The sequence below is a fragment of the Micropterus salmoides genome, unplaced genomic scaffold, assembly GCF_014851395.1.
Source record: "Micropterus salmoides isolate LMB-PRFRI ecotype aquatic unplaced genomic scaffold, ASM1485139v1 Ms_hic_scaffold_8, whole genome shotgun sequence".
Taxonomy (NCBI): Eukaryota; Metazoa; Chordata; class Actinopteri; order Centrarchiformes; family Centrarchidae; genus Micropterus; species Micropterus salmoides.
The window spans coordinates 32,741,647-32,769,245 of record NW_024044570.1 but is presented as its reverse complement, the minus strand read 5'-3'; the positions used below and the strand labels follow the sequence as shown (position 1 = coordinate 32,769,245).

Below are 27,599 nucleotides of genomic sequence, written 5' to 3'. Positions count from 1 at the left end.
TGATTTCTCCCCCCCCCCCCCCCTCCTTTTACTTTACTTCCTAACCAACTTTCATTTCCACGTCAACTCGGACAGTTTGGTGTTAACTATCCCGGACTATCGTTACCGCGATGGCTTCTTCGCCTCAGAAGTCCCCGTCCTCTCCGAAATCTCCGACGCCCAAATCCCCGTCTTCCAGAAAGAAAGATGACTCTTTCCTGGGAAAACTTGGTGGAACTTTGGCAAGAAGGAAAAAGGCTAAAGAAGGTAAACAGCTAGCAAAATAACGAGACGAGAACCAGCAGGACCACAGTCTGCTCGTTCTACTATATTGTTTTCAGAAGTGAAGATGAAATGATTGAGTTAACGTTATAACACATCGTATAACCGACCGCAGTGAGTCTTGCAGTGTAGGAATAAATTAATCCCCACAAGTTCAACCCTACTACGCACCCACATATCACTGCTTTAACGTTATACTTACTTATCGCATAGACGACACAAACTACAACGTGTTTGTGTGAGTTTTCATGGCGGCGGGCTGTGTCTGTATCCATGTAAGGTATTGAATCCGCAACTACTGTAATACGTGAGGAATGAAGCACGAGTAAACACAGGCCCGCAACAGGCTCCACCAACACCCTCCTGCTTTCACAGATCCTGTGTGGGAACATGCGTAGTAACGGGATAAAGCTGCAGGGTCAGAGGTCGCTCTGGAGTTTGTAGGGATTCACTGTCTTGCTCATGGACACTGCCTCGCTTTCCTTCACATTAGTTATAAACCTTGTTATGTTGGACTTTAACTACCAAGAAGGTGCTATAAATGTGAATACCCAAGAAGCCTCTTTTTAAATGCCCAGTTCAGTTTACAGCCATGCAGGTTGTCTTTGGAAATACAGTAGCCTTCAGAGAGCCTGACATTCATTGTTAAAGGCCAAGTTTTATCATCAAATGAGAAAGGTCTCTTTCAATTGGATGATTACTTTGTGTCATTCAGGATACTGTTGCACAGCTGAGCCCCATTTTATGTTGCCTTTGTCTGCAAGACTTGCATGCACATCACATTATATTCGTGCTGGCTTGTGTTCAACACACACACACACACAGGGGTGCTGTGTGTAGGATGTCTGCAGTGTGTTCCATGATTTGATGGAAAACGCGGGCTGTTCGCTCTTGTGTTGATCATTGATTAAATTTAAGTCCCTGTGACGTTTATGGCAGTCACAGCGTGTGCCGGGGGGAGAGTGGGCACCGGCTTGAACAGGAGTAACCACAGGATGGAAAAAGGATGAGAAAGAAAAACTGTAGGATGGAGACGAGATGGTTTGAAGAGAAACAGGACAAGGTCAGAAGGTTTGAGAGCATTAGCGAGGGCTGCGCATGGCATACAGACGGACACCAACTGTGTGCAGCGTGGATACAGTGCAAACAGAAAATATATCACATATAACAGGAAAGGCAATTGTTCCTCTGTGAAAGCAGAGCAAATATAGAGTTCACATCGGGGTCTGGTGTTATATTAGAGACCTGTGAGCTCAGCCTGTGGAGGATGAGCTGCAGGGGAGAGAGCTGGTCCTGGTAGCCAGGAGAGGATGCTTGAGACTGGGGGACGGAGACAGACAGACATGGGCTGTGCAGCGCTCTGCCCTCCAGGTAGGACACTATCAGCATGAATTCTTTCCTTACATGTAGGCATCACACAGGAGGCATGTTCCTGACGGATGCATTGTGGCTTTTTATTTTTATCTTTATTTAACCAAGTGGATAGATGCGTATTCTCATTTTATGACACCGGCCCAGGGGGGGAGGAGTGATGTGCAGCGAGGACACAGAGGACGCCTCTGCTTTATACTGACAACAAATCAAATCTGAGCTGAACCTATGCAATGTGTTAATAGAGGTGAGCAAATCTTTTTTAACACTGGAGCTGATGCAAAAATAAATAAATCCTTGTAGACTTGCTAAACATACCAGATGATTGAAGTAGTACCTTGGTCATCTCACTTTCATATTTCATATTAATCTACTCATGATGCCTCCTCTAATAACACGCCACCCTGGATTTGCTCAGCCTTAAATAGTACAAGTGATAATTACAGTAACATCAAATTGTGCTAATTGGAATGGGGTGTTTTTCTACAGCAGCTATACCCCCATATGAGTGTGTAAATTACCAGCCACTAACAGTGGCTATAAAAGTTTTTGTACTCCCTTTTATACACACATTCTACTGAAAAAGCTATCTTTTGTTCACCACTGATACCAGTGCATGAAACAATATCCAGCTGTCCATATCTCATAACCTAAAATGATGATTAAGGTTGGACATATATAGAGAGTCCCTCCTCTTCTGGGACCACCCTGGGACCTTATTTTGGAAAAAATATGTGGTCAGCGGCGAGAGACAGCACATTTTTTTTTTATCCCGTTATGAGCCCTGGATTACACACATGATGCTTGTAAATTTAAAAGACAATTCCAGAAAAATGCAGGATTGCTGTAAAACTGTTGTATAAGACCCTGAAAATAAATAATTAGAAAGACCACAAACCCAAAAGTTGCGAATGTGACGTCATTTGTAACTGTTTCTCTCAAGCTAACGTTACTGAAGCGTCAAAGAACTTCCATGTGCAGATGATGTGATGAAAGGACCAAGAGTCGTTGGGTTAAACACATCACGTGAGATGCATTGGTGCGTGCAACAAAGCGAAGTTACCCGAAGTTATAGTAGCAACCAAGCAATGAACATTAGCTAGCAGAACAGCGTTAACATGTTAGTGACGGATACCGTGTGAGATGAGAGATTTAGTTCATTGAGCAGTTTCAAAAAAAGCGAAATGTTACTTTACTGTTTCACGATTAAGTGACCGTAATTATCACAGTTAGCTGTATTGTCGTAGTATTGGTAAAATGCGCTGAAAATGTTCAAAAACTGATACTGATACAAAATCATTTCACCAAGTGTTATATTGAAAGCCACAAATAAAAATAGCAGCACTGTGCTCTTTTTGTTTTATAGTGGTACATAGACTGTTTTATAAAGGATCTGGATCTGTTTTCAAGGAACTAAAAGGTTCCTTCAGCCCACTGTTGTGTGCGTTTCCACGATGCTCTAAAGACCTGCGAAGATTAGGCAAATTATCCAGCTGACGTAGGCTGTAGGCCTATACGCTGTACAATGCACAGGCATCATTATTTGTAACCACTATCATGAACAAAATAAAAAAATGAACATCATATTTTACTGGAATATAATGAAAATCTATAGGCTTTGCTTGTGGGGGAGTATAATGGAGAGACGAGATAAAGTTCATTACAAATTTAATAACAAACTGGATAAAGCCATAAAGTTCTTAAACTCCACCACAGAGAAAGCAACACAAACATAAAATCGTGACAGTTTGGAAGGTTATTAAAACATTTCCAGCCAACAAGAGCTGCAGATCAGCTGCAGACTCACGTTTGTGTCCGCCTGCGTCGGAGGAACGTGATGTTGAACAAGCTTTATTACCTGCTGTAATCAGCTGTTCCGCTTGTTTTGGAGAGGAGGAGACCGACTTCAGCTCTGTGTAAAAACTTCCTGACTGATACACTTAAAACAACAACTCAGGACCCAGTGTTTAGCATAGCTCCATCAGCTGTTAGACCCTGGTTCCTTCGGTGGAAACACAGTTCCTCCAAAGGTTCCTAGTTCCGGGGTGTAGTTCCTTTGGTCAAAACGCAGCTATATACTTGCACTGCTGCCACGCTATGTTTCAGCTTGTCACAGTTTAACATTTAAAGTTTTATCGCCAAAAGTAAAACAAGAAATTTTGAAATATTTATCTGTGATGTGCTAAAACTTAGCGTAACAGTAGCGCAAGCAAAGACGAGTCAGCAAATTAATTCTTTAATATCAGTTTCACAACAATATCACTGTGTGTATTAAATTGAGCAATGTGTCTTTTATTGCTTATGAAATTAACTTTTCATTTGTAAGAGAAATAATGTGCTATTTCTTCTCTCAGACGTTTCACAGTCTCATTTTAAATGTTCAGTGTGTAAGTTTTAGTGGCATCTATTGGTGAGGGTTGCGAGTTGCGACCAGCGGCTCACGGTGTATTCACATGCTCCTCGAATGGTTTCAAGTCTTTCTTCCGACTTCAGTGTGTGTTCATGTGCTCTTAAGACGAGATGTGTTGGATTAGCATTATCAGAGCATATTAACAACACGCAGACATCTAGTTCACTCTACATGGACTAAATGCTAAATAATACGTGTGCTCTTCTTCTTCTTCTTCTACGTATTCAACGTAGTGACGAAACGCGCTCTGAAGAGCAGCTTGTCCGTTTGGGCTACTGTAGAAACATGGCCGTGCAACATGGTGACATCCATGTAAGAGGGTATGTAGCATTATACATCACTGAAAACATATCCTGTCTATTTTTATTGCATTTCTGTCAGTAGATCCTACCAAATATTACACGCTGAACCTTTAAATCTACCAAATCAAAACCCAAATAAACATTTTTAACATTCTGAAAATCGAGCCCCTGGGATCCTTATTGGGATAGACTGAAATAAGAACAACATTCATGCACACATAATCCAAAGGATTTAGTTAAATGTTTTGAATGAATTTACTCTTTTCTGTTTTGCCAAGTTAGGTTTTCATTGATTTCCATTATAAAATAAGCGGCGAGTAATGCCACTTGCAGATTGACTGCTTGAAACTTTCTTAATTCTTGATATTTTCATTTGTTGTGGAAAAAGTTCTGCCACACACAAACGGCACGAGTGCCTAACACACATAATGACTTTGTTCAGTTTGATGTGTCATGCAGTTGCATGCTTTTTTAGTGTCAGACAAAAGAAAGTGGAGAGTTGCCATGTGCATGAGTAGAACTAATATTGGATCTAGTTGACTGTGGTGTTGTAGCGGTGGTTATGTCGGGTGAGTGGGTGGTAGCGTGTCACTCTAGGAATATTCTCGCACATCCCTGTGTGATGTGATATGTGTGTGTGTGTGTGTGTGTGTGTTCATGCAGACAGTATACTGTACATGCAAGCATTTGTGGATGGTGTTGATTAAGAGGATGTTGTCCCAGTGAAATGCACAGGAAGTTCACTCCATGCTTTCAGCACACACACACACACACACACACACACACAGTTGGACACACACACACAGTTGGACACACATACAGAGATCAGTAGTGATCAAGCCTCCTCAGGTATCTGACACACTGAGAAGAACGGCATGCTGGGCTTGTATAAAGCCCGCTGAGAAGCAGGAAGCAACACCAGTCTGTGTTTGTCTGACGTCAAACGGTCTTGATGGAGGCTCTGGTAATGGGTGTTTGTGGAATCAAGAGAATATTTAGGGAGCCGTCCAAACTACTGCTGAACACTGTTGGTGGTTATTCAGGGCTATGTTCATGTCTTTGTCCCAGCTGATCTGCTCTTCATGGACGTATTGTTACGTTGGGTTACATGTTGAGCTTGTGATAGGCAAATAAACTTTGTTAACTTGGTTAGCTTTACTTGTGTTGTGGCTTTTATTACGGGCTTTTTAAAGATCAGTTAATCATTTAGGAAATTCATCAAGCATCAACACCAAAAATTATCTGATTTCAGCTTCTCAAATAGGAGGATGATGGACTTCTTTTTTATATCGTTGTACAGTGAACAGTTTTTGGAATTGGGACTGTTGGTTTAGTATAACCTGCAATTTAGCGACATAATTTTGGGCTTTGGGAAGTTGTGATGATGACTGTATGATGACTTGATTAGTCAAAAATATAATCGATGATGAAAATAATTGTAAGTTGCAACCCTAACCACAGAAGACGAGGTATGTGTCTTTTCGGCTGGTGTGTTTGCAGCAAAAGTGTAGGTGTGTGTGTGTGTGTGTGTGAGTAAACACCTTAATAAGGTGGAGAATGAAGTGAAATTAAAATGGTGAAATAAGCTTCTAGAAATTGAAAATATAATCCCCAAACCCCCCAGCTGCCGCTGCCGCCCGGGTTGTGTGGCATTCTGTGGGAAACACTGTAGGTCCCAAACAATATCCTGCTGTTTAAGTAACATTTGCTAAAAACTACAATGCCCAGTTGTTTTAGAAAATCTCCTAGTCTTTAAAAAACTTGAATTATTGATAGATTTTTAGAGATTTACAACTTCCCGAGAAAAGAATGGGTTTGGGGCCACAGACACGGTAGCTGAACACATGGTTGGTTTTGATCTTTGAATCTGCAGTTTTGACAATAAGTAAAATCTACCATGCCAGTGTTGTACTTGGTTGGTTATTTATTTCATTTTTTAAAATGGACAAGAAGTAGAAAATCACAGGAGAAGTCGACACAAATTCAAGAGTGTCCGCATGACGTGTCAGACATCCACATTGTTTGTCTGAATCTAAATGAATCTGAAATAATGTTTGTGCCTCTCTCTAATAGTGTCTGAGCTTCAGGAAGAAGGGATCAATGCCATCAACCTTCCCCTCAGCCCTTCCCACTATGAGCTGGACCCTGAGGACACCATGCTAGGTAAACGACTACACTCACAGGCCCTGTTACACACATTTGCTTTAAGGGGTTTGCTCAAAGGGCATGTGGGGTATAGTTGATTTCCAATGGGAAAGTTTTCCTTTTCAGTTTTTCATTGACATTTTGAAACATGTATTTATTCTCTATAGACTTTAAACACTCAAAGCCAAAACTAACTATTAAGAATAAGGCTATTATTAAAAAAAGCCTTTTCGGAAAAACAAGGACAAACATTTAGCAATTTAAAAAACTACATAAGTATCTTAATGACCTAAACCCAGACAGTTTAGTAATGTAATAGTTCATGTCCAAGACAATTATGTGCTTATTCACCAAGAGACACTGGCCACGTTGGCTAAAACATCATCTTTTCACATGTATGTAAGTAATGTGTGCTTGCTGCAGATTTGTCCACAGCGCTAACTACAGTGTTAGAGAGCAATGACAACTCCCACAAGGTTAAGAGTACAGCATTGTGGCATCAGCAATGGTTGTGGGCAGATCACACAAGTCAACTGATGAGAGGGTCTGTGGACAGGTGCTGTAGGTATGCTGAGACCTTATTGCAGTCAAACAGGAGAGGAGATGGGAAGCTTCACTAAATCTGACAGCTACATTTTTGTCAGCAGTCAACAAACCGACCCACTGCCAAAGGCCTCTGTGGGGAACACACACTTTTGACATTGTGTTCCACATGGACCAGGACACAGACTTGTGCTTATTCTCCATTTATTCTTATGTCCAAAGCGACTTACAATTGCTATACATGTCAGAGGTCGCACACCTCTGGAGCAACTAGGGGTTAAGAGTCTTGCTCAGGGACACATTGTTGGATGTGTCACAGTGGGGGATTGAACCCTAGTCTCTCACACCAAAGCGCCTTACCCACTGTGCCGTTGCCACCCCCAGCAAGACTGTGTTGAGCCATTAAAACTGGAAAATACATGTACTGTTACAACCTTACCTGCTACGCCCATTTCAATACACTGTAAGTCTATTTAAGTTGCTGTAAAGCAGATTTTGTGGTGAGCTTGTTACCCTTTTTTGGTAATAAGTCATTTCATTGTGCCACTCTGGCTTGGTTACTTGGGGAAAGAGGCTTTTTGGGAGTGCAAAATTATCTAAAATGCTAATAAATGCTATTTATTTATTGTGTGGGTAGTGTTGCTAGTCTTCCTCACTTTAGAATAAAAGCTTTAACATTCTGTTTCTGCTCATCCATTAGAGGAGAATGAAGTACGCACCATGGTGGACCCCAATTCCAAGAATGACCTCAAACTGCAGGAGCTCATGAAGGTAAGCTTTAAATGATTTAATCTACCATTTATCTGTAAAATACAGTCATTTAGAGTTATAGTGCTGTGTGTCTTAATAACTTGCAGCAAAGGATATAAGTAAGTAAAGATAAAAAGCAAATTATTAGTGTGAAAAGTGAACAACTATGGGTTAAGTTTTGTGAGTAATCAAGCACAGCGCGTCACACATGTAAAACCATCCCTACTTTAAAAGTTGCTGTGGCAGCACGGTGCCGTGGAACAGGCTTATGCTGGGGACACAGGTGAGGATGGCGTGAGATAAATGGAGTCAAACTCGCAAATTCTTTAGGCAAGAGTCATCAACTACATTTGCCCAAGGGCCAGAATCTTTCTTAGCAGACACTTTCAGATACATTTATTTAGGCCTAATTAGCATATTGGTGTTGAATATTTTTACTTTCTTACCAGGGGGTTATTGATATATTTTGGCTTCACTTTTGGGAGCTGTCCTGTTGTCCATCAGTGGCAAAAATCTAATAAAAAAATGTCACAGAGCCCAAAGCGGAAAGTTGATGCGGAGTCCTCATTCATCATGCCAACTTTGAGTAGTGCTAAACCTGTATGTCATTTGCTATAAAACAATCGCTGTTGCAAAAGGATACAATCTTAGGCGTCACCTTTACACAAGACTGAAAAGTCATACCCTGTACAGAAAAATCACCACCTTGAAAGCTGGATATTCTCAAGCCAGCAGAATTATTAATTCATCTCTTAGTACATCTCTTCAGGCTGGCTGGGTTATCGCCAAAAATAACAAACCCTTTACCAACACTGAGGTTGTTAAGGAGTGCATTGTCTTGGCAGAGGACGTCCAGCGACTTGTACTTGATTGGGTCTTGAAACCTCAACACATATCCCTGGCAATTCCACTGATAACACTGACATTTTCCAGTTGTGCGATTTTGTCAGATATTTTGACGGGAAAGATTTCAAAGAAGAGCTGTTGGCTTTGATTCTGCTGGAAGGTAATAAGACTGCTGACATTATATCTGGAAAACTATTTAAAAAGCATGGCTTGTCAACCTAATCGTCACAGACGATGCTCCTGCCAGGGGTCTGGTGAGCAGAATTAACAATGGCGTGACCAAAACTGTAATGAACTTAACTGTCTCATTCATAAAGTGTGCTGTGCACCAAACGAATGGATAAACAATGAAGACAGTTAACTTTGTCAGAACTTCGTCTAATAATTTGTGCTGGAATCTCACGATGACTCTTTCTCCACAGTGACATGTGCTGGCTGAGTAAAGGCAAAGCCTTGGAGCGCTTCATTGAGCTTAGGGATCAAGTTGTGGATTTTGTGATGCAAAGTAGATGCAAAGTAATCAAAAAGAGCTGCTGACCACCTGCACATCATGCAAGACAGTGAATATGTGTGCAACATTGCATTTATAGCAGACATATGTTCCCATTTGAATGTACTAAATCTGCAACTACCAGGGAAAGTAAAATGGGGGGTGGATTTGGTGGAAAAGCTTGATGCCTGTGGGAACAAACTTGATCTATTCCACATAGATTTGTTATCAGTGAGGCTGCTGTACTTCACCACATTGAAGACTGCGGCCGTGAGCAACGTCACAGAGAATATGAAGAAATACATCACACAGCCGAGGGAGAATTACTCTGCCAGATTTGATGACTTTGCTATTTCCAGGGATGTCACTGAATGTGCGTGACCTATTCGCGATCAGCCCAGGCGGAGTATTCTCCTCTAACGTGAAGGAGTGATGCTGTTGAATGAAGCGAACTAGTTGAAACCCAGGCCTCCAGCAAAATGAAAGATGCTCTGGTCATGTTTGGGTCATCCTATACATGTGAATCTGTGTTCTCAAAGTTAAACAATATCAAGACACATGAGAGGAACCGACTGTCAAACCAGTCTTTAGAGGACTGCTTGCAAATAAGCCTAACAGCTGTCAAGCCTGATGTTAAGAAGTTTGAGTCAGAGGGGAAATGTAACTTCTCCCATTAACCAAATGTGAGCATTTCAGCTGTAGGATTTTATTCATGGGATTCATCGTTAAATGACATGGTATACTTTTATTTAATATACAGGGAGCTAGACTTTCTAAATACGGAAACACCTTTTTGCCTCCAGTTATTTTTTGGCCAGATGGGAAGCTTTGGCCAGCTGTATGTGGCCCGCAGGTAACAGTTGACGATCCATAATTTAGGGAACTTTTGCTAGACTACCAAAGGCCTTAGACTAGTACAATGATGTTTGTCGCAGCTGGACAGTTATTGTCAGCATATCTCCTGGTCAGACTTCAAAAGAATCTCGAGTGAAGCTACGATTCCATTGAAAATCTGGGAAAAGTCCAGGTGGACAGGACAGACCAAGTAAATCTAGTTACAATTGCTAAAGTATTGCTTCAGTATTTACTCTGGACATCAAATAGATTATTTAAAAAGAAATTCTTGTTACATCATCATTAATTGAAAGATCATTTTCAAAATGATTTAGCAAGTTACAATTATGAGTAATTCATGTTTTATTCTGCCCTTGCAGGTGTTGATTGACTGGATAAACGATGTCCTGGTCGGGGAGAGGATCATTGTGAAGGATCTGGCTGAAGATCTGTATGACGGACAGGTCCTGCAGAAACTATTTGGTAATTAGTTGAACTATGCACGTGGAGGAAATGCTAGTGAGACAGAAAACTTGGCCTTTAGTTCTGTAATTGTATCAGTATAGTTTTACAAAGAGTGAAAGTATTAAGCTAATAAATAATCATATGTCTTTGGCTCTGCCTGCGTCTTGTGTTTCAGAAAAGCTGGAAGGTGAAAAACTGAACGTGGCAGAGGTGACCCAGTCTGAGATTGCCCAGAAACAGAAGCTGCAGACTGTTTTAGAGCGCATCAATGACTCTCTCAAACTCTCCACCAGGAACATTCGCTGGAATGTTGACTGTAAGGAAATTTTCTAATATGTTTGTTATTACCCCTTATTGCAATGCTGTAATTTATACTTGTTTTATGATTTCATGTTTGTCCTTTTCAATTTAAGTCCTCAACATTTACATGTCTATATATCAGGAATACTTCAAAATGTATTTTAAAATTAGAAACCAACAATGCTAATGTTAAGTGTATCAAAATAAACTACTTTATATTTCAAAAATACTATATATAGTTTTCCAAGGTACCATAAAACACTGTGCAAACCTTCTATCCGTCTATTTGATCGATCCCTTCACCAGTACACTGACTCAGCTGATTAAGTGGACGCTGTTTGAGAGCAACAGCTTTTTCTCTGCCTAATGAGGCAAGCAATAAATCTGTCAACAAGTTAACAGAGCAGATATTGACACACCCAGTTTAATGTTTAGCTAGCAGTTTGCTCAACTCTGAAAGGCTTTCTTATAATTTTGTTTGTGCACAACTGATGAAAACTTAACATAGACTGGAAGTAGTAAGCTAACGTTAACTGTGAAGGCTGCTGCTCGGGTCAAATAGTTAGCTAGAACATTCCTTAAATTGGTAAATGATTTAGCCTAGGCTACTAAAACAAACAAACTAAAAAAATCAATTGAAATGCTGGCAACATACACATTTCTCACCTTGACCTTCTTCAGTTTTCTGTCTATCTTGTTTAAAAGTTGAATGGCTTTGAGATTACAGTGCACAGAGTGAGGTGCTTATACTGTCCTATACAATATACTGCTACACAACTGATCTGTAGAATGGAATGTAAAACTCTGGGATGGAAAGAGCACTAGAATATTTGGTTCTAACCTGTATGAAAAGCTTCTCCTTCAATTCATTAAATCCCTGCTGCAGCTGAAGGCAGCAGGACAGATGTGGTGATAAATCTGCAGCCTCTGATTTGATAAGTGCCGCGTCAGAGCGCAGTGCCATTTCGCACGGCCGTCAGCTGTGCTTGCCTTCATTAAATCACGTGCAAACGACACCAGGCTGCTACAGAATAACCACACACACCAGACGGGTCGGGTGTAACGTCGGATTAAAGCGGCTCATCAGTCCCTTGTCATTGCCTCCATTCAAACTTTCCTTTTAGCAAAAGTGGCGTTTCATGTTTTATTCTTCAGATGCATAACGGTGCAGGCGCTCCTGTGTCACATTTTATGATATGATGTGACCATTTATCAGATACAGTAGAATTAAACTGATTGTAACTGACTGAAAATTGATGTGGTCATAAAAATGTCTAATTTTTATTAGCTAGTTTTACCATTATTGTACACGTTAAATATAAACCCACACTATCTGCCTCTGGCTGCTGATTGGTGGCTCTGTGTGTGCAAAGCGTGCCGCTCCACACCGTCCAGACAACAACTGGATTTCCTAGAAAGGTGTCTTTCACCTGTTTGATCCACCCTCTGATCCATAATTCTCTTCAGACAGCCATTTTGCACTTTTTGCACATACATGAACCAAAACAGCAGGTGCACTTGGAGACGCCAACACAGTGTAGCCAAGACCTACCGGTTCTTGGACTGATATGCTGATCTGTTATGTATAATAAACAGTTTTTCCCTGCATGTTGTTGATAATTACATACAAACCATAATAAATAATACTGACATTATAAAATACATACCATGCTCACAGTTTCACAGCACGCTCATCAGCCTTTTTCACAGATATTTTGACTTGTCAAACACAAGTATAACTAATAACATTAATAATTGCTGTATTACATCACCAGAGCCTTGCGATTGTGCATCCTGAATCAATGGAACCACTTACTAGTATTACTAGTACTGTGTTACCTGCTATGATGCTATTACAAGTTAAAATGGCAGCTGTAATAAGAGATTTTAGTTACATTTATCCTTGATTTAAAAAATAAAGAATCCTGCTGAATGGTGGTCGTGAGAATTTTGGAATCATAGGCCAGACAATATAGTGAAACCCTGCATTATTATTATTACTTTGAAATTCTACCTGGACTGTCTTGCAGCAAAGTTGGCTTTGCTTTTAGATGAGGAAATGATGCTTTTCAGACATAACATTCATAATAATAGTTTTTAGTGACATGTATCATTGATAGTTATCATTTAAAAAAATAGTCAAGCTGTTGTTCCTCTCATGCACGGAGTGTGTCTGGTTGTTTTAAGACCTCCCCGCACGATTTATGCTCTCGTCGTGCCGTTGGATTAATATGCTTCTTATTGAGCTGCAAGCTTTCAGATTGACAACAACAGTGAATGTAGACATGCATGTCAATAGAGCTCTCTATGCCTCCTTTGATGACACTCTTTTATCTGACACAGGGACTAATGATACTTACTATCAGGCTCTCAGCACACTGATGTTAGCTGTAACAACCACTGAACTCTACCACCACCCAAGCTTAAACTGGGGGACATTGAATAATCAGAAACTGAAAAAAAGTTTTCTAAATGGAAATATTGTTTAGCACTGTTACACCACTGGTGGGAAAACACCACGCCACTGAGCCACGATGTCCAAACCAACAATAAATTCCATTTGTAGACAGATTTTGCCGCCTATGCCTACCAGTTATAAAGATACAGCTTCCTCTGAATAGCCTCACTACAGTTTAACCAGAAAAAAAGACAAAACTCAGACTATTAAACACAAACGATGAATAAAAAGAGCTATGGATGCTGCAGTGCGTACAACAAGCAGTATTGGACTACATAAATAAAATAACTGTCACTTTAACAGCAGAATGAAACATCACCAAAGAAGACCACACAGATGTATGAACAACATAAACTCCACAGCGGCTGCAGCCATAAACACACATATCAAAGCAAAGACAGCTGCACAGTTTTTACACATCACATAGTACGCACACACAGTGCTATGCTGCATGGCAAAGCAGTGGTTGTACTAACCTGTCTGAACTTCATTTTGTGCACTACAAAGTCCTCAAACTTGCTCTTGGTTCCACGTCTTTGCTTGACCATTCTCAGTTCATATTATTACCAGTCCGCTTAGCTTGTCTGTCCCACTATAACCAGTCCGCTAAGCCTCTGTGCCCCAATATTACCAGCCACCTCAAAGTTTCAAACATTTTGCACGGAAAGAGATTCCTCAGTCACAGTGAAAGAAATGGTCAGACACAGTTAGAAGTTTCTAGCAAATGTAAAATCCGTTTCCATTGCATATTTTTTGCTTTCCCTAATAACCGATTTGAATTTGGGTACATCCCTAGTACAGGTGCTGGTCATATAATTAGAATATCATCAAAAAGTGAAACTTGGGTAATGTATACATACATTCCACACAGACTGATATATTTCAAGTGTTCATTCCTTTTAATTTTGATGATTATAACTGACAACTAATGAAAACCCCAAAATCACTATCTCAGAAAATTAGAATATTGTGAAATGGTAGAATATTGAAGACACCTGGTGCCACACTCTAATCAGCTAATTAACTCAACACCTGCAAAGGCCTTTAAATGGTCTCTCAGTCTAGTTCTGTAGGCTACACAATCATGGGGAAGACTGCTGACTTGACAGCTGTCCAAAAGACGACCATTGACACCTTGCACAAGAAGGGCAAGACACAAAAGGTCATTGTTAAAAGAGGCTGGCTGTTCACAGAGCTCTGTGTCCAAGCCCATTAATAGAGAGGCGAAGGGAAGGAAAAGATGTGGTAGGAAAAAGTGTACAAGCAATAGGGATAACCGCATCCTGGAGAGGATCGTGAAACAAAACCCATTCAAAAATGTGAGGGAGATTCACAAAGAGTGGACTGCAGCTGGAGTCAGTGCTTCAAGAACGCACAGACGTATGCAAGACATGGGTTTCAGCTGTCGCATTCCTTGTGTCAAGCCACTCTTGAACAAGACACAGCGTCAGAAGCATCTCGTCTGGGCTAATGACAAAAAGGACTGGACTGCTGCTGAGTGGTCCACAGTTATGTTCTCTGATGAAAGTAAATTTTGCATTACCTTTGGAAATCAAGGCCCCAGAGTCTGGAGGAAGAGAGGAGAGGCACAGAATCCACGTTGCTTGAAGTCCAGTGTAAAGTTTCCACAGTCAGTGATGGTTTGGGGTGCCATGTCATCTGCTGGTGTTGGTCCACTGTGTTTTCTGAGGTCCAAGGTCAACGCAGCCGTCTACCAGGAAGTTTTAGAGCACTTCATCCTTCCTGCTGCTGACCAACTTTATGGAGATGCAGATTTCATTTTCCAACAGGACTTGGCACCTGCACACAGTGCCAAAGCTACCAGGACCTGGTTTAAGGACCATGGTGTCCATGTTCTTAATTGGCCAGCAAACTTGCCTGACCTTAACCCTATAGAAAATCTATGGGGTATTGTGAAGAGGAAGATGCAATACGCCAGACCCAACAATGCAGAAGAGCTGAAGGCCACTATCAGAGCAACCTGGGCTCTCATAACACCTGAGCAGTGCCACAGACTGATCGACTCCATGCCACGCCGCATTGCTGCAGTAATTCGGGGAAAAAGGAGCCCCAACTAAGCATTGAGTGCTGTACATGCTCATACTTTTCATGTTCATACTTTTCAGTTGGCCAACATTTCTAAAAATCCTTTTTTTGTATTGGTCTTAAGTAATATTCTAATTTTAAGAGATACTGAATTTGGGATTTTCATTAGTTGTCAGTTTTAATCATCACAATTAAATTAAATAAACACGAAATATATCAGTCTGTGTGTAATGAATGTATATAATATGCAAGTTTCACTTTTTGAATTGAATTACTGAAATAAATCAACTTTTTGATGATATTCTAATTATATGACCAGCACCTGTATATGGGATTTGAGAAAGAGAGGGAGGAGAAAACCCATGTGGATGTGGGGCATGTGGCTAAAGGGCAGATTACTTGTATGAGTAAGGTAGAAAATAGATGACATGTGGAGAGACAGGGAAGAGCTTTAGGATAAGGAACAGAATAGATTTAAGAGAGTAGTGCGCCAGATACAGGCCATATCAAATGAATTTATTTCAAACCAAATAATATGACATTCTTAAATGTACCTCTGGTACAAGTTTGTCCTTGAAAGCTGTTTGTGTGAGATGTCTTCAAAAATGCTAAAGAGCACAGTGAATTACATGGAATGTAATTGATTTTGCAGTCCTTTTATTTGAGGGGTTCTCTTTTAATCAATTCCCTTTTGTTTGTCCCTACTTTCATCCCCCATTCTGAGGCCATTGAATAACTTATTTGGATCCTCTTATGCAGTGAGGATCTAATGGGTTTTATGAAGGCTTTTAGCTTGCTGTCTGCGATTTGCCATTGCCATGGGGTACAATCAAAGGCTTGCTTTAGACATTTAATTGATCCTGATTGTTTTGTGTATCCAAAGGTAAATCCTATTTGCTCAGATGACTAAAGACATGTTACTCAGTATGTCTGACTGAGCAGGCTCTTTATGGTTGACTATATGCTGCAGACAAAGATTTTAGACTTGTTCTGTCTTTTCTTTCTGTACAAAAGCCTGTGTTATGTTTGCATTTACCACTGAAGGTGCTTGGCCTTGTCACGTATAACTTTTAATTCTAAATTCTTGCAAGGATGAAAGAATAAAGGAAAATATGTGGCTTGTTTTTTGGCATCCCAATGCCTACAGTGACTTCATTGAAAGAATACTAAAGATCATAAAAAATGTTTAGAAACAGCAGCATATCTGTCTATTAATAGCAGATGACAGCCTCTTTGTCATTTATTCTAATAAATTGCTACATTTGAGATAATTTTTTGGGAAAAATCAGTAACAATGCAAGCATGGAACCAGCATGAGCAAACTAGAAAGGTAGTAAATGAATAAGTAAGGGGGTGCATAGTCAGATGGATAGTGGCTTTAAACGTAAGTGAAAAGCTTAATAATGTTGATTGTACTTACTCTGGTTCACATGTGAATTATGTCCCATGTAAATTATGTCAACTTCTTGCACCATTTATGTTATTTGTTCTGTAACTGTTATTTTATTGTTCTTATTTTCCCCACATTAGCGGTTCATGCTAAGAGTATAGTCGCCATCTTGCACCTGCTGGTGGCGCTGTCGCAGCACTTCAGAGCACCAATCAGATTGCCAGACCACGTTTCAATTCAAGTAGTGGTCGTCCAGGTGGGTGTAAGATTGTTTTTGAAGGCTTTCTTACATGAATGTACAATACGTGTCTGCTCGCTGGCATAACAAGTCGTCATCTTTTTTTTTAGAATGTTGGTTTTATAACACCACTCTCCACTGCTGTGAATTCATTGCTGGCTATTGCCACTTCATTTTTCACCAGCCAGATTGTTTTTCTCGGTCATATTCAGTATAATAAAAAAATTGCATATTTACATGCTGTCCTCTGTTTATGTCTTTCAGAAAAGAGAGGGTATCCTTCAGTCCAGGCAAATTCAGGAGGAAATCACTGGCAACACAGAGTAAGTACACTCTGCCATCTGACTCATTTTTACACCTCACAACGCATGTATAGCATTTACACGCAGTGTTGACAGACATTAGTGATAATAATACCTATATTGTACTTTTTTTCAATACCTTACTTTGAAAAATATAAACATCTAATATGGACTGAAAATAAACAAAATTACAATTTAAATCAGAAACTGGACTTTTGAAGACATCTTGTGCTGTGGTGAATAGACAGCCATTGTATTTCAACAAGATGTGTGATGGCACCCTCAGCTGAAGAATTAGACAATTTAAAACACACACACACACACACACACGCTCACACACACTTTTTCTCCCTGTGAGGCTGTCCTGCAGCCTGACGGCAGCAACGAGGGAGATAACAGCAGGCCAACACACACAAGCACACACATTTGGTTATGGTAGATAGAAACCCTGTTAATAACACACACACACACGGTCACAGTGGAAATACGGTTATTACCACACCACCAGGACCATTGCCCAGACCTGCCTGCCATTGCCATCACAGATTACACCATGAACACGTGTGAGAAAGCTTGTGTGTGTGTGTGTGTGATCCTGCCATTTCTTGCTGGCCTGCCCGCTGCGATATCTCTTCCTCGGGGACACTCACACTGCAGTGTTCCCTTCCCTCCAAAACCACCTGACCCTCTCCAACAACAACAACATCATCCTCCTCCAAAGTGCTAACATTGTAATAACAGACAGGAGAGGCCCTTCATTCCCATAGAAGACCTGCATTTACAGAAAGGCACGTCTTCGTTCATTGTATCAGCACCCAACAGTATTGTTCTGCTGTTGAGATTACTGAATTGTGCTATACTATGTGGTCATTGTGGACATCCCACTGATGATGCCCAGGTTATTTGAATACCCGAGGTGTACCTGTGTTTATTGTTAATCAAATTATGATACCCTAGCTACATTATTGTATTGTCATTTCCGTGACATAATCCCTTCATTCTCTACATTCCTCTGTGATTGAACTGGAAGCACTTGTCTTTCATTTTCTCGTGTTTCCTATGAAAATGCAAGCGTTAAAATTGTTATAAGCAGAAACTGACTCTTATTTGTGTGTCTTTCTTCCTCCCTTTTGTTTTTTTTCTTCCTCTCAGGGCTTTCTCTGGCAGACATGGTATGTTCGCATGAAGAAGAGTATAGTGAACAATATGTCTTTCGAGAATGTTCGCATACTGTTGTCACTTTTTTGATTAATCATTTATTTTGTTTATTCTTCACAGAGCGGGACGCTTTTGACACCCTGTTTGACCACGCTCCGGATAAACTCAATGTTGTAAAAAAGGTATTGAGGCTTTGAACTGGCAATCTCAAATGTTTCGGCCACTGGCCATCATGGCTAAATAGCAAATTACATCTAAATATGTAATATCTAGTTTTTGTGTATTTAAAACCCCAAACCAGATCTTCCTCTGCACAGTTATCTAGCTAACTTCTATTAAGCCTGATTTATGAAGCAGGCCCTTGACAAGAAAATACACACCTCAAAAAGAAAATTGTCGTGGTGTGGGTATAAATCCGTTCACCATTGTTTTAAGTCCAAATAATCCAATAAGATTGTTGCCCTTATTTGGGTTACTGTGATTTTGGAAACAGTCTTGTCTTCAGAAATCTCTGCTCTGTAATCTCTACTCCAAAACAAGTCTAGGACGACTTGATGTAATCATTGTCAGGGCATTTTAGTATGAGAAGAGTATTTTTTTAACAGCCAAGTAGCCGGCCTCTTAATCTTGTAAAACAATATGTTACTAATTATACTAATTACTATAAACTAAAAGTTAATTATTGAACTTGGAGTAGTTTGACAAAAAAAATCTTACCTCAAGGACCTCGTACTAGCTGAAATTATTTTCTACCAATTCACTTCTGTTCAGACAGTCAGTTTGGAGCACATGTTGCTTTTAAAGAGGTGGTATTCTGCTTTTTGGCTTTTTCCCTCTGCTTTATTGAGTTATATACCTTTTTTGTGCATGTAATAGGTTTGCAAAGTGAAAAAGTCCAGCCCAAAGGGAGTTCCCATCTCTCACAGAAAACTCTGCTCTGAACCACTTGAAAACAGTTTGTTTGTAGTGCAGCCACCCCCCTTTCATCCTTGTGACGTCACAGGGATGAAAGCTAAATGCACGTCATATAACGCTCGCCAAGCGGCTACTCCTACACGCCGTCAAAACGCAGGTAGAGAAACACTGAGCTGCAGAACACATCTCTCCTCTCCCTTCCCAACATTAGCTACCCTCCAAGCAGTCAGTGGACATAAAGTTGTTCCTGTGATGTAGAGACAGAGCTCAGTTAAAACTTTATGGATAAAAGATACTTTTGTTACAGATTAATAACTCATCACTCTGAAACTCTTGCTCCAGTCTGTGTTGCCAAGCTGGACGGCAACATGTAGCCTACAGCTGAACTGAAGCTGTTTACCGGCTTCTCCCTGACCCGCCCTTCTCTGCTTCTGATTGGCTAGTAGTCCTTAACTAGGTACTGCGCATGTGCAACTCCCAACAAAGATCAATTAGAGACAAGATGTATCACTCCATAGCTAAAATGAAGCCTTCAACACAGGGTGAAAAGAGGAGCTGCAGCAATGTGCAGTATGACAAAAATATGGTGTTTTTGTTTTCTATGTAAACCTGTTATGGTACAACCCCTAAATAAGATTTTGAACCTGAAAATGAGCATAATATGACCTCTTTAACCATTTTTAGTGGTGAGGACCTCCATTATGGCTGCCAGAGGCCAAAATGGTTTGTGTCACATAACTGGCCTGTTTTATTTCCACGTTTGTTTTTGAATATATCTGTCTGTGTGTCTACAAGGTGTGTGTAGATGTGTGTGCAGATTGTTGAGTGTACACTCCCTGTCTTGTTTGAGATGCTGCCAGCTTTTGTGACAGGCTTTTTCCGTTGTGTTTTCTCAGACATTGATTACATTTGTGAACAAACACCTGAATAAACTCAACCTAGAGGTGTCTGAATTGGACACACAGGTACGTCACACACCTGCATACATTTCAAATGTTCAAAGGTCCTACACAATATATTCTGACTGATGATAAGGTTGTACTGATTTCACAGTACCATGGGATGAAAATTGATGGTTATCATACCATGTGCACTTACTCCAAAGTTTCTAGTTTGTATTGATATACAAGTAGTTCAAGTCCAGTGAAAAAACTCAAATGGTACAAAAGTAAGCAGCAAAGTCAAAAAGCAATGTTTACGTCACCAAAACAGAAATTTTTAGAAATATAAAATGAACAATTAAATGTTCCAAGATGTTTACAAACGGGGACGCCTGTAGAAATGTGTTTCTGCATCAACTTTCAAGGCTTCATTTCCTTCCACTGCTGCAGAATAACTAAAGAAGGTAAAGACAAAGGTTAGGTCAGCAGAACTGAAATATAATGTACATTTAAGAGATATATAAGTGTCAGGGATCAAGTAATGAGTTGACAACTTCAACAACTATTCTGCTGCAATGGAAGCAGATGAAGTTGATGCAAAAACGCATTTCTACAGGTCTCCAAATGTACCTTGGAACAGCCTGTGAAGATACACTCGCAGAAGCTTTATTTGTACAATGTTATATAATAGTAATGAAGGAAGAGAGGGCAGTTGGTCATTGGTTGATTTTACAGTGAAGTAATGATATATGAATAATGAAAATGTTTGTTTTGGTGATGTAAACTTTGTTTTTAACTTTGCAGGAAAATGGGGGTGTTCTAAAACGTTTGACCAGTAATGTACATTTGGTGATTTACTGTTTTGTGTTTGCACTGTATACAGTTTGTGCGCACACACACACACAAACTGTATATACTTATTTTAAAAATAAATTATAATTACCTCCAGTGGAATCTAATCTTGAAGATATAGATAGATTTTCTGAGGTTTTCAGATCTACATCACTGAGATTCTGCCACCAGACCTAACACATTTTTAATCGGTGATTGAGATTTTATTCTGGAAACAGCTGTTATATAATATACATACCCAATTGTCTCCTTAAGTTTTCTTCAGTTATAGAGGACTCAGCATCATACAGTCTGTTTACCTGACTGCACTGCTGTCTCAGTTTGCAGATGGCGTTTATCTGGTATTGCTGATGGGGCTGTTGGAGGGATACTTTGTGCCACTCTACAACTTCTTCCTCACACCAGAGAATTTTGACCAAAAGGTAAAGTGTGATTTCTTCTTTTCTCTATATCCATTAGTGAGCCAAAAACCTATATTTTGAGTATCAAACAATTACTGACTGTTGGCTTGAAAGATTCTGACAAGTTTGTACCTTGTGCCATCATGAAGGACATCAGCTGCTACATTGGATTCAAACAAGGATCCCATTTCATGATGGAGAAAAAAAGAATGTCCGCAGAAATGGCTAGCTGTTTACCGTTGTTGCACACAACTGCTTTAGCTTGTTTTTTTGGTGAAAATGTGAGTCAAATTCATCTCCCTGGAAATTCAAGGTTGGCTACCAGAGTTTTCAGGTTAATAACTTTTGGTGGTGAATAATGGTCTGCACTGTATATCCTTCTCTTCATCGCTGATTGAGTTACATCTATTGTTATTCCCCACAAATAAAGAAAGCATGACTTCTGTGAAGTGACACTGGTTCACTCATATATGTGGAAAGCAAAAATTTAACAAAATGTGCAAAATTTGTCTGGACCAAAAGGCATCTAGACTTGTAGTTCTATGCTCCACCATATAATGATTTATCCAATCTTTTCTCTTTGAGATGCCTGAGAAACAGGGTTGTGACTCATCTTTGGTCCTGACGTATCATGTAAGAAACACTTAAATCAATACTCCATTTCTGAGGAGCCTCGTACTCGGAGCGAGCGCTCTCCTCTCAATAGCTTGATAAATGCCATCCGCTTTCCCCAGAGCCCATTCAGTGCAGAACCATCTCTCCTCTCCATTGGCCTCTGTAGTACTACGGTATTCTGAACAGGCAATCTGCGGAGACACCACAGTAGCCTTTTGTTTGGGTCTTGGCCAGTGGCCTCTGCCAAGCTGCGAAGCAGAATGGGCATCAGTTCTACAATGTACACAACTGCAACTGTGTGTGTGTGTGTATGTGTGCGCAGAGACACACACACACACACACACACACACACACACACACAGACACTCCTGGCCTGGAAGAACAGGCACCAGCCCCATAGCATCTGTAATCTCCTTTTGCACAGGGAAACACTGGAGTGGCTTAGGGGCTCGGCACTATTACTGTGTGTGTGTGTGTGTGTGTGTGGGCCTACACACCTATTGATGGTACACCAAGGGTGGGCTGTAAAAAGTAGCACGTAGCATCAAGAAAGCACTCGTGCTTCTGCTCAGTAGATCTCTACTTGAGGCTCATTCTCGTCCTTTCTTTTTGACTGTATTAGATGGCTAAGGTCACGCTTCTCACACAATAAGCCCTTGTTGGGCAAAGCTTTTAGTACATCACAGCAGGTCGGGCACGCGCGAGCACACACACACACACACACACACACACACACAGATACAATGGGCAGAGAATAGAAAACTCTTCCTATATCTTCTTTCTCAGTGGTTTTACCTCCTGTCGCAGTTTTTTTTGGCTCACAAGTCAGATTAGCTCAGACGTCTTTGCTGGTTTCCTCCACAGGACTGTTTCTCAGCTCTAAATGCAGTAGGACTAAAAATCGAAAAGATTCCATTTTTAAATTTTCCACCTGAAAAAGATTCAAGGTACATGTTTTGAATAAATGTCAGCCCAGCATTTTGGTATCGTTCATCATCGTCCCCATAATTGTCAGTTTCCAGGAAAGACCTTATAACCAATATATCCAGCCTGTGTGTTTCTCCCCACTGCAGCGGCAAGAAATATAATAATGTAATAAATGCTCTCTGCGCAGTTCTGTTAATTCTTTCACCCTACATGGAATCACTCATACACTGGTAATAACATGAAAAACCTGGGACAGTATCACTTTCTTGGAGTCAGGAGGTTTTTGAGTGATATTGCTGATATGTATCTATTGAGTGTTTGTGCAGCTGCTGGAGGCTTATGGTCTGACAGAACAGAGCCGTGTTGTGTTTGCCGACACAGGAAGCTGTGGTAGCGCGATTGAATCGACCCAGAGTGGATTGTGGGATTTAGCAACCGGTGTCTATGTTCCCTTATCAGCGAGAAGCTGTGTGGAGTTGTATGATTTGTACTTGCCAACCTCTGCCTGTATGTGCAAAGTTTAGGTTGGGTATGTGTCGGATGTTTGCATGTTGCATGTACATAGTTTTATTGTTTGATTATTGTTTATTACTATTTTGCGATGTTGTTGCTTTTGTTTTATCATTTCTTTCATTTCATATTTTTCTTTTCTGGTGGTTTTATTTCTTGTACTTTTCTCTTGTAAAGCACTTTGTGACATTGTTGTGTGAAAGGTACTATATTAAAAAAACTTCACTTATTTACCTACACAGTAGTGAACATACGTCCTGTAGTGCCTTGTTGTGTCATAACAGCCTCCTCACTCTCTCTGCAGGTCCACAACGTGTCCTTCTCCTTTGAGCTGATGCAGGACGGAGGTCTGGAGAGACCAAAGCCCCGGCCAGAGGGTAGGAAGCACATTTAACCACGGATGCCCTAATCAAGTTTGTTTGGCCATGATCCCAAACCAAGTCCTTTAATATTGGGTATCACCGCTACCAAGTCCAATCCGATACTTACATTTACCTAAATGTTAAATATGTATCTTGACAGATTGAAATAACAGCTGTAGCCTTATAAATCTGACACAGCTTATTTTTCACAAGGTCCTGATTTAAAACTATACTTAATATGCTTAAATTATTCATATTTTATGAATGACAGTGATCCAGTAGAGAGAAGACATATGACTCAGTGGAGTTGTTTAGACACTCAGTCCACTCATGGTCGTGCAGTGGTGGTACAGAGTGATGCTTATCTGGCCTCATAAACAATCTTTGGTACAGACACCGGCCTGCAGAGAGCACACAAACAACAGCCAGGTTGTATTTTGTTCTGCCGTGAACTTACTCACAGAATGAACATCCATTAGCGACCACTAATAAGACCTGCCGCAGCCGATGTTTCATTTTAACCCCTGAAAGAGACTGAAGGCACCGGCTAAAATTGAGAAGCTGCTTCCTGAATGTTTTTTTGTACACTGATCTTCGCAAATGAGGAGGAGACAGGAGACATAAAAGGATTCATTACGATCGGAGTTTAGCAAATTTTGCCAACCCAGGTGTCGGAACAAAGTTGATCGCTTGTGCGACAAAATAATTTTTCACATTCACAGACTCGATTTTCAGTCTGATTTGCAGTGAAATGCTCGCACTGTAGAGGCCAGTTGTCATTAAGGAGAGCAGTACTGCAGTAACTCTAGCAGGCTGGACAAAATACAGTGTAATGGGAAGATCAGATTATGATCACCGTTATTTTAGCTGATACAGATCCATTAAAATATTGCTTAATTAGCCCAGACAATTTTAGACTGTGACAGGTAAAACGAGGTGTTATGGGCATGGACATATATTTAATTCACACTGAAATTTACACTTAAATTTAGGGTTTTGTCAAAGAGCGCTGATGATTCTAACTTTTTCAGAACTGTTTTTGTTACAAAACACCATGTTTTAAAGCTGCACTAATCACTCTACCTGACCAGCACCAAACAGCAGAGAGATATAGTTATTAAATAGCTGTTGAACATAATGGATCGTGAAGCAGCTGAAGAGCCAGATATATTTCTCAGGAGTTGGTGGAGACCAAAACAGAACTAAAAGGAGAGTGAATATTGGACTTAAAATCATCGGGTGGCCAGAAACTGGAAATGAATGCTAATGTTGCTCTGCGTCTGCTGGATCTGTAAATAGACATCTTTATGCTAACACATTTACACCTTTATAACGTGATGATATGTCAGTGCTGTGTTTACAGCTTCTTCAACTGCTCCCAAGTGGGCAAAATAAAAATCGATATATTCAGCATTACGAAATAACCATGGAAACAAAGTGCCTCTACACATTTTTAAATATGAAAACACTTTGTGAAATGATGCTAGGAAAATAATTCACATTGCGCCGCGTTTCCAAAATAGCTGAGGCTGATTGTTGTGTGTTTGACACTAGGGTGGTCTCCAGGGACTTTTTCCCTCAAAGGGCAATAAGTAAATAATGATAATTAATATAATATTATTTTAATTTTCCTCAATAACAATATAACAGATGTTCAATATATCGAAATATATATATATAAATATTTGATTTAATTAATCTGAATCAAGAATAAATTAGCACTTAATTTTTCTATTAAGATATTTATTTTGTTGAGGAAAAGGGACTATCCAAGTGTTTGTCACATTCTGAGCATAAAGAAAAGTTTAACCACACAATTAACCATCTGGTTTCTTAAATTTTCACTCAGGAGCAAAAATCTGCCTTTAAACTCGAAAGAATTACTGATTTGACATTTATGGTGATAATTATCGATATGGAATGATAATAAATGTTTTTATTGTGATAACATTTTTAGCCATATCGCCCAGCCCTACTGTATAGTGTGAAATACATATTGTTACACTGTAGAGAATAATGCAGTTGAATGACGTCACTTCTGACAAACTGTACCTCGCTCTCCATTAAACATCACGTTCTGAAATCTACAGTTACTAAAAATCTAGTGGCATAACCCAATGTATTTTTCTATTTCATTAATTAATAAAAATCTAAACCAGCACGTTACTGGCTAAAATAACCATGTATATTATTTTTTGTACTCTGATTATACATGACTTTTCTTTGTTTTGATATTGGCACATTATGCCACCCTGCTCTGTAAATACTGGCATCGGCCATTGAAAAACCCGTATCGTTTGGCCACTATCTAATACAGCTAAAATGTTTGCATTGTGTTGTCTCTCAAATGGATTGCCAGTAACCATGTTTTAACAACCATTGTACAACCAAAGCATCTCGCAGCCGTCTACTGAACCTTGTTTGCTGAACAAAAGATAGATTTGCCTGGTGGATACAGGCCATTAAGCTGTAGAGAGGCAGGAATGTGCCACCCCGTCTGCAGAAGCTCTCGTGTGGTGGACTTTATTCTACAGACAAGATCTGAGTTCTTGCTGGATGTGTGTATGCATGTAGACAAGTATAAATATATACACACAAAAACTCTTCTATTTCTCTTTTTTTCTCCAGATATAGTGAACTGCGACCTCAAATCGACCCTGCGCGTCCTCTACAACCTCTTCACCAGGTACAGGAGCGTAGACTGAGCGCCACGCGTAGCAAGAGGGAACACTTTATACCATGGACTACATGCTAAAGCTTAACAATATGTTTTTCCTTCTGTTTAATGTAGGAATCTGATTTTATCTGAATGCATGCATCACATTTTTGTCCCTGTTGGATAATGTACCACACACAAAATCTAATTTTCCTTTATTCCTGCCATTCCTGAGACATTTGGCTTATGTGCCACAAAATGGTGACTGTTAAATAGTAAATCTGGCATTGCTATACAGTCCTAGAGACAACTATGAACTAAATAAGATAATAATATTTAGTTAAGTCGTAGAGGTAAATCTGTAATAATTTTGATTTTGTCACCCCGCATTGAAATCATGAAGCGGAGATTTTAGGGGAACAACACTTGCGAAAGAAAATGTTTTACTGTATTTATTGTACATTTTGATACACTTGTTTTTACTTTTCCCTGTCTTCTCTCTGCTCCTGTCATTCATAAGTGCCTTTTCATTTAAACATGTGAACACAGCTCCCAGTACTTAAAATTGGGACGCATGTGCTCCTAGTTGTCTTAACACTCCACATTTTCTTAGCATGTGTGGAGGAACATTTTAAATATCTGACCAAAGCTCTGTTTCACACATTCACACTGTAAAACGTATAAAGGCTTTATTCTGCAGCCACTCGCTTTCTTGTATATCGTAGCATGTATCTTATTTTTAATTGGGGTACATACATATGTTATACTCACACTGCTGTTTGTGGTATGTACATCATATTTTAATATGCAAGACAAAGGACATTTGACTGAATATATTAAATGTTTTAGGCAAGAAATTGTATGTCGTGTTCTACTTTCAAGGCAATTTTACTTCAAACAAAAAATGCAGTAACTCTGTGGTTCAAACCGCCAACACATCATCATGTATCTATTTATGTTCTAATGCATTACATTCAATAAATCATTCAGTCCCTGAATGCGGGGGCAATGTTTTTGCCCCTCAAAGGAAGCAAAGTGGAATGCTTTTCCAACAAAACAAATGATGGGGTCAGATTGGTTCCAATTTTGTCGGCACAGAAAGACAAGTGAACCTCCGAAACAATTTTCTTTTAGCTAAATAGAGATAGCTGTGTAAAAGCTTTCTGAATTG

The 27,599-nt window shown here is 39.9% G+C and overlaps 1 protein-coding gene across 1 annotated transcript; it reads left to right on the top strand.

Annotated features, from left to right (window-relative positions):
• Positions 1 to 19: 19 nt before the first annotated feature.
• Positions 20 to 27,285, top strand: parvaa (parvin, alpha a). Its single transcript, XM_038707165.1, has 13 exons — positions 20 to 246; positions 6,418 to 6,507; positions 7,733 to 7,803; positions 10,333 to 10,435; positions 10,593 to 10,733; positions 16,752 to 16,867; positions 17,114 to 17,172; positions 18,304 to 18,323; positions 18,430 to 18,491; positions 20,121 to 20,189; positions 21,278 to 21,379; positions 23,715 to 23,787; positions 26,401 to 27,285. Exons 1-13 carry the CDS (start codon positions 111 to 113, stop codon positions 26,475 to 26,477), a joined length of 1,119 nt encoding a protein of 372 aa, XP_038563093.1. The 5' UTR covers positions 20 to 110; the 3' UTR covers positions 26,478 to 27,285.
• The last annotated feature ends 314 nt before the right edge of the window (positions 27,286 to 27,599 follow it).